The sequence below is a fragment of the Acipenser ruthenus genome, chromosome 34 (assembly GCF_902713425.1).
Source record: "Acipenser ruthenus chromosome 34, fAciRut3.2 maternal haplotype, whole genome shotgun sequence".
NCBI classification, from domain to species: domain Eukaryota; kingdom Metazoa; phylum Chordata; class Actinopteri; order Acipenseriformes; family Acipenseridae; genus Acipenser; species Acipenser ruthenus.
The window spans coordinates 1,458,141-1,468,534 of NC_081222.1; the positions used below are offsets into that span (position 1 = coordinate 1,458,141).

General features: G+C 40.7%; 1 protein-coding gene across 4 annotated transcripts; it reads right to left on the reverse strand.

Moving 5' to 3' along the window:
* Positions 1-362: 362 nt before the first annotated feature.
* On the reverse strand, positions 363-10,150 carry LOC117401947 (evolutionarily conserved signaling intermediate in Toll pathway, mitochondrial). Of its 4 annotated transcripts, none has more exons than XM_059007030.1 (8): positions 9,999-10,150; positions 6,034-6,192; positions 4,995-5,430; positions 3,874-4,097; positions 3,131-3,188; positions 2,293-2,441; positions 2,086-2,191; positions 363-1,475 (listed from the first exon to the last, which is right to left on the reverse strand). In XM_059007030.1, the coding sequence occupies exons 1-8, from the start codon at positions 9,999-10,001 to the stop codon at positions 1,258-1,260; spliced, it is 1,353 nt and encodes a 450-aa protein (XP_058863013.1). In that variant the 5' UTR covers positions 10,002-10,150; the 3' UTR covers positions 363-1,257. The 4 variants fall into 4 exon arrangements, with proteins under 4 accessions (XP_058863013.1, XP_033858594.3, XP_033858591.3 ...); XM_034002703.3 differs by having other exon boundaries at positions 9,995-10,150; XM_034002700.3 differs by lacking the exon at positions 9,999-10,150 and adding an exon at positions 7,063-7,213.
* Positions 10,151-10,394: the final 244 nt, after the last annotated feature.

Sequence of the window (10,394 nt, forward strand, 5' to 3'; positions counted from 1 at the left end):
CTACTGAGGCCAACGTTTTGCTTCAGCTAGAATTTTAGCATCGAGACATCATTTAAAAAAATAATATATATGATTTTAGATATTTTATTTAACATCGTGTAATCAAGGAAACTACAAAATGATATCGCAAAAAAAAAGTCTACCGGAAGCCATAGTAGTGGTATAGTAGTATTTCATATTAGATTTTGAAAGCTGTGTGTGTAATTCAACGTGTTAACGTAACAACATTCAGCAGGTTTATGAAGCAGCATGTGTTAATTCTATCGGGTGACGCAAACCCGTTTTGGCCACAGCTGTAGGTAATTGCCCACTGTGTAAGTTTGTGTTGTATTGCAAGAACAAAAATAAAACCGAAACAAAAGGATTTTTCAGATTTTATTTACTCCGAAGAGATTAAGATCTGAAAAGGGTGAAGCCACGTTTGTTTTTTTTACATTTCAATGCATTGAGATAAACCTAACCCGAGCATACATGATCAATTGCATGCTGTCTATCCTAGGCTGGTTTTGATTTCGAACAGTAAAACTGATTTGAAGGCGTCACCGACTGCACGTTGCTCCAAATTAACCCCCTTGTTGCACGACAAACATTATGCAAATCAGAGTTTAACCCTTTAAGGTACAAGGGAACACACGTGTCCCACAAATAAATAAAAATTATACTAACTTTCTGATTTTTTTGCAATGCGGTGCACGAAACAGGGTTTAAAATGTACTGACAGACAGGCAGGTTGGATCCGGTCATCCGACTGGCCAGCTTCCTCTTTGTGATGCTCGAGTCCCTCTCAAAATGTGTTTGAAGAAGAAACCGTTTTGAACAAGCGTTCAATGCCTTGTCTAGCTTAAAGGGTTAAACAGATGTTATTCACAATCACATTTTCATTCCAACTGAGCTCTCAATTACTTAACTAAACCCTTAATTTGAACTAATAATTTGCTTTTTTTAAATTGTTCTCAGCTCCTAAAAAGATTTTTAAAATGTTACAAATAACTTGAAATCTGCAACTTTAAAGAGATGAGGACAAATCGAAAGGTCGGCTGGTTTCACAGACCCCGATTTCCACTAGCCTTGGGCTCCGTTACCTCGGTAACATTAGGAGGTCCAAGACTAATCGATGTCAGTGAAACCAGTGTTTTAGAGTCCTGAGTGGCATAAGCATAACCCTGCATGTGCTGCTGATGTTCAGTCACACTCTCTACTCCATACTCCCAACGTTGTCGGTCGTTTAATCCTCAATATTTATTTGGACCCGCACCATCATTGTGTCATTTTCCGGCTTTGTAAAAGGTCCTGGTCTTCCTTGCGCTCCGGTTCGGAGGAAGTCTGGATCTCCTGGGGCCCGGAATTCAGCCGGAATACGGTGGGGGTGCGGCCCAGGATGGGGTTTGTTTCCTGGAGCCCGGAGATCCACTTGCTGAGGGTCGCCTGATCTCCAGAGCTGGCCATGCACAAAGCAAACACGGGGCCCTCCTCCACTGCAAGAGAACAGAACCACGGTGAGTGTACTGCCCCGTCCGACTGATCCACCCCTCCTGCTCTGCACTGGACCTGCCTGACCTCAGCACCACGTTACTGGATCCTCAGCTGATGTGCTATCCTTGCACTGCTAATGTGTCACTGTAGATTTAACTCGCTGCCATCATAACTTGTTGCATCCTAGTTCACAGTGTATTCTAGTAGTATTATTATTTGCAGTGACTGTAAACTACACTGTATTTAAATATGAAGCTTGCATTGTAACCCTGTGCTGCCCTGGAACACCTGTGTGAGTCGCCTTGGATAAAGGCGCCTGCCAAATAAATAAATAAATAATAACGAATCTGAAGAGCTTTAAAAATAAACTTATTGCTTCAATATTCGCATAACTCTCACCGCGGATTCCTCGCTGTACATTTTACTTGTAGCGCTGCATTCCTTTCTGCAGCTTTTAAACAGTAAAACAAAGACCGTGAAATTATCCTGCCCATTTTCAAAATCCACCACTTAAAAATCGAGCTTTCAAAAAACAAATAATAATAATAATAATAATAATAATAATAATAATAATAAAATAAAAAAAAGTCTTACAAAAGACAATTGGTTTACCTTCGTCCACGTCAAAGTCATCGTCGTCTCCCAAGTCCCGGTCCAGGTCCAAGTCCAGCTCCAGAGGATAAAAGAAGCTCCTCTCTGGGTCGACGGGCTCTTCAACCTGAACGCAAACACAACCGTTTATATCTGTGAAACCAGGGCCCCTTTGACCTAGAGCTGTCCGCTTTCCCCCAGCCTGATTTAAAAGCGCACCGTGCTGACCTTTTCCTCGGGCGGCAGCGGGTCAGCTCGGAGTGTGTAGTAATAGACGCAGGTCTTCCTCAGCCACAGCGGAAAGGGTCCTTCCACAAACACGGGCCTCTCGGGGTTGTGCTTTGACAAGAGTGTCTGCTGATCGGGGCTCTGAATCCCTGAGAGGAAAACGGAAAGAAGAGGATGAAACAAACTGCAGGGCTTTGTGTGCTTCTCTGTGTATCTCGCCCGCACTGCATGCATGATGTTTAAACTTTATAACCAAACTGTAGCAGTGCTCTGCTAAAAAAAAAAAAAAAAAAATACAATACAATTTAGAGCTATTTTATTTACTGCCATCTCAGATTTGTTTACAGAAACTTATTTAATAGTAACAGGAAATTCTTGAAGAAATATATATATATATTCATTATATATATATATATATATATACACGAGTAGAAGTTTTTGTCATGAGACTAGTGAATTGCAAAATTATTTATTTCTAAGCTAGAGTAGTTGGAGCATTCTCTTAAGGGAGGGAGGGAGCAGTTCAGTCTCCGTGCCTCAAGCCTGTCCTGGACTGGAGGGAGCACCCTTTCTCTTAGGGGGGTGAGGGAGGGAGGGAGCAGTTCAGTCTCCGTGCCTCCAGCCTGCCCTGGACTGGAGGGAGCACCCTTTCTCTTAGGAGAGTGAGGGAGGGAGGGAGCAGTTCAGTCTCCGTGCCTCAAGCCTGCCCTGGACTGGAGGGAGCACCCTTTCTCTTATCTGGTCAAACAGAAACTGAATATAACTTATATATTAGATGACTACATATAACACAGAGCAAATAAAAAAAAAAAACGACATGAAAATAATTTCCATATACCTACGACATAGAGCCGAGATGAATCTTCACCACATTCAGAGAGGTCTGTGGAGGGCATCTACAGGAAATGGGGTTGAAAAAAAAATGTAATCTGAGACTCATTTGCTTCAGTTTTGTACAAGAATCTAGTTACATAAAATACAGTAGCTTTTCTCATTTAAAAACTGCTCAGGAATTACAGGGTTAATACTCTATACTGTGCATGCGCGAGTTTCTGAATTTAAAGCGAGGGTTCATGCCAGAAGGCACTTTCTGTCTGTGATTTCTTAATTGATGAACAGCCTCTATATCGGTGGCTGATCGCAGTCTTTGTTTTGCATTTGTTGCCATAAAAATAAATGGTAAAATATAGCAAACTGTTGGAACCTTTTACCTTCCCACCCTGTTTACAAAGACGTGGTAAATTCTCACTCCAAGTTTAGACGACAAACTGGACGGTGAAAGCGACACAGATAGATAAGATGACAAGTGACACATTTAAATAAAGAAAACAGCGGCCGCGTTAAGTATCCGAGTGACTCAGAGCGAGAATTTTTCTGCTCACACTGATCGCTGATGAAATCCGGTCTGCAGCTCTGAGCTGCTCAGGGGGAGCGGAACTGAGCGTGTCGTGAAGTGGGTTCTTTCAAAACCCAACGGCACTTCGGTCCCGTATTCTCCTCTGAATTTCCAACGGACCCTCCCTTTTAAATTCAGGCGGTGTAGACGATGTCAGCGTGTATGTCGCGTGCCAGCGGCTGTACCTCGTAGACCGTGACCCTGGCGTCCAGGTCTCCCGCTATCCTCTGCAGACTGAGTCTCGCCAGGTCCACAGGGTCCCGGGGCAGCTCTCTCGGGACCGGGTAGGGGTTCACGTGCTTGAAGCGGGGGAACCAGTACATGAGCCGCTGGTACTTGCGCATGGGGTGACCCTTCTCCCCGAAGATCTGCACGAGAAGGACCTTCGTCTCCACGTTGGGCATGACGCCTGCGGGACGAAAGACGGAGAGAGAGAACGAACGCGTGAGAGGAAGGATGAATGAGAGAGACGGAAAAGGAAGAATTAATGCAAGAGAGAGAGAGAAAAAGAAAGCAACATCCTGTTAGATGCGATTTTGTACTAATTTGTAGAAAGCCCTATTATTCTCTTGGACAGTATGAAGGTTTTTCGACGGGGTGTCCTGTCTGCTAGATAAAAATTTGCTCTGTGTAACAACGGAACAGGAACGGCTAAAGCAGTGGTAATGTGGCAGCAGTTCGGTCTCCATGCCTCAAGCTCGCCCTGGACAGAGAGAACAGAACTTGAAGAAACTTTCAGCTACAGTTGAAATGATTTACAGTTGAATTATTGTTTTTTTTTTTTTTAACAGCCTTTTTTAAAGCGGTGCAGTAAACTTGTTATTTTCAAGATAAATATATCGGCTTTAGAATGAAATGTAGGAAAACCCTTGACAGCGTCTATATATATATATATATATATACAAATAGACGGGGCAGCAGTGTGGAGTAGTGGTTAGGGCTCTGGACTCTTGACCAAAGGGTTATGGGTTCAATCCCAGGTGGGGGACACTGCTGCTGTACCCTTGAGCAAGGTACTTTACCTAGATTGCTCCAGTAAAAACCAAACTGTATAAATGGGTAATTGTATGTAAAAATAATGTGATATCTGTATAATATGAAATAATGTATAATGTGACATCTTGTAACAATTGTAAGTCGCCTTGGATAAGGGCGTCTGCTAAGAAATAAATAATAATAATAATAATAATAATACAGAGGGACGCAACACAGTAGTCTACAGGACTATAAGAAGCTTTCTTTCTTTCTCTTTCTTTCTGTGTTTTAATGGTTTTCAGAGAAAGGCTCTGCATTGCTGAGGACGTACCGTAGTTCTCCATGTGCTCCAGCAGCTGCACGCCACACTCCTGCTGTCGGGGGTAGTGGTTGAACATGCGCTGGATGTAGTTGCGAGGCACAAACACCTCCTTGGGGAAGACGTCCAGCAGCTTGTTGTAGACGGACAGGTCCCCCTCCACTCCGAACTCCGGCATCTTCTTCAGGGCAGCGTAGATGAACTCCACGTGACCCCGCCGGCGCACGTCCTCCTTGCAGAAGACCTCGAGGACCCGGGTGAACGTGGCCTTGGTTCTGGAGTCCCGGGCCGCCCGTTCAAACAGGTCCTCATAGGTGACCAAGGTCTTGCCTGCGCCAGTGTGAGACGACTCCCCCTCCTGGTCGGAGCGCTCAGAGGAGGGGGCAGGTTTGGCGTCTGGACGTCTTGCGCTGGAGTGGAAGCATCTGGAGGGCAAGCGCGTCGCGCGCTGAAGAAATGAAATTCACTGTAGTATTACAAAACAGACCGTGTGTCAAAATGAAATGCACTGCAGACGCTGAGGTTTGATTTAGTTTTATGAAATGCACAGCTGTGGCCAAAAGCATTGCACCCCCCCCTGTAGAATTAACTAATTCTGCTTCATAAAGTCGAATGAAACCTGCTGAATAATGTTAACATATTGAACTGCACACCGCTTTGTAGTTTTCCATATAAAATAGAGAAATGTGACATTTCAAAATCTAACATGAAAAACCGTACTACTATGATGGCTTCCGGTAGACTTTTTGCGATATCATTTTTGATTGCATGATGTTAAATAAAATATCTAAATTATGCTTCTCTCAATCCTACAATTCTAGGTGACGCTAAGCTTTTTTCCAGAGCTGTGTTGCAAGTTTAATGTTTAGTATAACAGCGGTATCTGGATTGTATGTGTGGCTTCTCTGTGTCCCAATACTTCCTGACAAACAAGACTCTCTCTCTCTCTCTCTCTCTCTCTCTCTCTCTCAAGCGTTATATTGTGGAGATAAATAAAACCGAACTGTATTTTCAGCCCAGCCACCATCTCGCTCCCTCAAAAACGACCTACCTGCCCAAGGCTGGCATGCTTGCTTCTGAAGAGCCCAGCAGAGGCTGTGTGAAGTGCGGACGGTGAACGAGGAGCCGGACTGCGAGGCGCCAGCGCAGCCAGGACCCTGGCCAGCAGCAGTGAGCGCGTGCAGTTCATAGCCGGACACGTTGTCCTGACCTGAGAAGCAGAAGAAACAGAGCATGAAGCACCATGTCACTTGGTAGGTCTGTTGTTTAAACACACCAGCATGCAGTATCACACTAAATTCAATCCCAAGATTTTTTTTGTAGTTGTGGATCAATCCTGATGCACTGATCATCCAATCGCCAAACCCCCATACACAGAAGTTTCAGCCTCATCCATTTGCAGTGCAGCAAAGGGAGCAGCGCCTGAAAAAGAGGACTTGGGAGGGAAACGTTGATAAGCTGAAAGCAGGCAAGAAGTATTTTTTTTAATTTCTTAAAAAAACACTGGGTCTCATGCATTTGCTGCAATGCAAAAACGTAATAATTGGACACAGACACTTTAGTTATATCAGATTAGGGAACAATGATACAAATAAGCCTGCCTTACAAAATGCATAAAAGTAACGGTGTTATTATTCGTTGCACAACCTGTAATAAATAAACCTATGTAGGTCGAATAAAACCCGGGTGCAACAGATCGATGGACAGCAATGGAATGGAACGATTCCCAAGCCATGATTTTAAAGGGATCGTGCAAAATGCAAACATGCATGTATTTATTCATGCATTTGTTTATTTTAATTTAAGTTAAATACATAATGTGCACCTCTGATTTGGAAGACAGTAACGTTGCATGTTGATTTTTTGACAGTTCGGTTAGTGCGCTGTACTCATTACTTTAAAACAAGCACATTTTATTCTATTTGTGTACTTAGAAGATCTGCCACGAAATATGCAAAGCCTGGAATTACCAGTATGCTTAAAATGTGATAAAAACCATTTGGTACGCGGTTAGAACACATGTCTAAGTACAGCCACTATTTGCGTGTTCGTACGTCGTACGTGCAGCTGTAATACTCACGTAATTAAAACGAAACGCTTCTTATTTATTTGTGAAATAATTCTCCTTCAGATGTGAGGTCATAGGCGCTGCCATATTGAAATTCAGGTCATATGTGTGCATTTTCTGGTGCAGCACCGTTAATACTTCCCCGATTGCCGCAGGAAAGATAGTTCCCCTGGTTTACACATTTTGGAATCGGTTTTCTGGTAGTAATATACATTCTCGCCACTAGGTGGTAGCAACGCACCCCTGCTAAATACAGAACGGATTATACGGATTATAAAACGATCTAAGGAACTGCGGTTGTAGAGACACGTCGTATGTACCATGTCTTAAATACGTATTGTATGTTGTTTATTTTCAGTTTTAAATCACTGTAATTTAAAACTGTAGCAGTGTGGAGTAGTGGTTAGGGCTCCGGACTCTTGACCGGAGGGTCGTGGGTTCAATCCCCAGTGGGGGACACTGCTGCTGTACCCTTGAGCAAGGTACTTTACCTAGATTGCTCCAGTAAAAACCCAACTGTATAAATGGGTAACTGTATGTAAAAATAATGTGATATCTGTATAATGTAAAATAATGTATAATGTGATACCTTGTAACAATTGTAAGTCGCCCTGGATAAGGGCGTCTGCTAAGAAATAAATAATAATAATAAATAAATATAAATAAAGATTTAATCATTGTAGAAAAAAGGGTGCAAAATTTGTACAGGAGCAAAAAACAAACCAACCCTTAATGTTTAAAATAAAATAAATATATAAAGATATATAGTTATATATTATAGAAAAAAAATATTATTGTTGACTGGTTGTGCGTGTGTAATTGTTGTAAAGTAATACAACACCATACAAATTGCTTTTACATAGCTATAGCACTCCTGCAGAGTCCCGGGACACTTTACAGTAAAATAATAAAAAGCCACTGGACAATCAATCGAGCTCAAGAATAAGTTTCCTATCTATGAATCTGTTTTATAATGCACGGGTGATTTTTTTTTTTTTTTTTCTTTGTTCAGGACAATTCTCAAACTCCACAGAGTTCACGCAAACTGTTTAAAATTGCTATACATTTTAATAGAAAAATCGTGACCGAAGGAATAATATATATATATATATATATATATATATATATATATATATATATATATATATATATATATATATATATATATATATATATATATAATTGATATGACTCTAAAACAGCTCCATGTTAATCGGTCTGTCTCTTTTAGCCTAAAGGTAAAAATAATGTAATTGTATGTAAAAAATAATGTGATATCTTGTAACAATTGTAAGTCGCCCTGGATAAGGGCGTCTGCTAAGAAATAAATAATAATAAATAATAAATAATAAAGGGTTGGATAGCTCTGTGCTTTTAATACATGTAGGGTAGGTTATAAAATAAATACGAATCCACACATCATCCACGCTGGGTTGCTGTGTCAGTATTTCACTATACCGGTATATTTAAAAACCCACAATAACTGAATGGATTTTCCTTAAAGCTGTATAGTTCTGTTATTCAATATGCTATAATTCCCCCTTCTAGTTATTAAAACCACGGTGCGTGTATTTATTTTCCCGTGTTTGCGGCTGTTTTTAATAATCGAAGACATGCATGGTAAATGTATAAAATGATCTCCTAAAACCGCCAGGCTCCAGCCCACCCACATCACCCCCTGTATTAACTCTCCCCGACCTGTCCTACGGGGGAAGACGAGATCAGAGGCAGGAAACGCGGGCATCCCGGGAAGCAACCGTAGACTCCTTCAAAATGATCTGAAACATGCCTTCTCCCTCGCGCGAAGTGACGCGCTCAGTGTATGCGTTTCATTTATTTGTTATAATCTTGGGTATGCAGTATCCAATACACTTAAAACACATATTATAGCATGCCTATATATATATATATATATTAGCTCAAAGAGCCAGCTGCCCAACGTTTCGATATGTTGTACATATCTTTCTCAAGGGAGCCTGTGTTTGAATCCAAACATTGGAGGTATTTATAGGTTTTTGACGGCATGACAACTACTTGTTATTGTTTACATTCAAATTCATGATTTATTCTTACATGATGTCATGCTGTTCTATATATTGTGACATCATTTTTACTTCTATCTTTGAATCTGTATTAATTCTAATTAACACTACTTTATATAAACTTATATTTTTATTATATCATGCAATGCTGGCTTTGAGGATCAGTCTAGATTTGGCCTCCCCAGCGCATCAGCATGCATATATATATATAGAACAAGATTATGTACAACAATGTGAATAATTATTGTATTTCTTGCTCTTATTGTATTACTTGTATTGTAACACTTGAAATGTATTTGCTTACGATTGTAAGTCGCCCTGGATAAGGGCATCTACTAAGAAATTAATAATAATAATTGATTAAATAAATCAATTCTATATCAGGTCGGCCTATAAAAAAGCAGTACCTAAACAAGCTGCTGCTATTTATGTTTCGAAGGAGGTATAACCGCAGGGTACAAAACTGACAATACGTTTTTAAAAAAAAACAAGTTTCAGACACAAAGCCCTTGTTCAGCTGTGTTTACTTTTCTTGCTACACAGCTGAAGAAGGGCGTTTGTCCGAAACGTCCTGAAATAAAATACTTTTAAAATCATTGAAACCTTTTGTGTACAATATCTATCTATCTATCTATCTATCTATCTATCTATTTTTAAGTACCACATAATAAAACAAACTGGTTTGGTAAAACATAATGGTTACATTTTGAACTCGTTACTGCTGTTTTCCATATAATTGCATTTCTGTGAAATTGTAAACGGCAGCGGAGGAAAAAAATGTGCATACGCTGAAAATATAATCTACCGAGTCAATCACGGAAGAACTGTTTCACACTGAATTCCAATTAAGAATCCTCGGTATGATTTTTATATTCATTACAAGACTATCTGTTAAAACTCACCAACCATCACATGTTCGTCCACTCTTTTTATTGCTGGTATGTTTACCAGTTGAGTTTCCCGTGTTTCAGCTGATTTATACAGTCTTAACAAAACAACAAAGCAACGACAACAAATGAAACTCCAACCCAAAATATCCTCTCTATGCGGCAGAGGATCCGTTTAGCTTTTAAAAGGGACAGGAAGAACGCCCTGAAGGGGTTTGGTAATTAGTGGCAGGGAATCCTGTACAGAATAGCGCTGTGTTTTACAAACACGTTTAACTGTGCACATTAACAATGCATGTATCTTATAACTTCAGTAAAACGCGTTTAACCCGTTTAGGCAAATGCTCCTGAGCTACACGTTTACAGTGTAAAACACGGATGACACGTTTATCTATTAAACACCTAGTACAAGTGT

What these genes read in the sequence shown, in the direction of transcription:
- LOC117401947 (XM_059007030.1), bottom strand. An exon ending in GGAGCACATGGAGAACTACG is followed by an intron (nt 4,098 to 4,994) that starts GTACGTCCTCAG and finishes TTCGTCCCGCAG; the next exon opens with GCGTCATGCCCAACGTGGAG. An exon ending in ATCTCGGCTCTATGTCGTAG is followed by an intron (nt 2,442 to 3,130) that starts GTATATGGAAAT and finishes TTTTCCTCTCAG; the next exon opens with GGATTCAGAGCCCCGATCAG.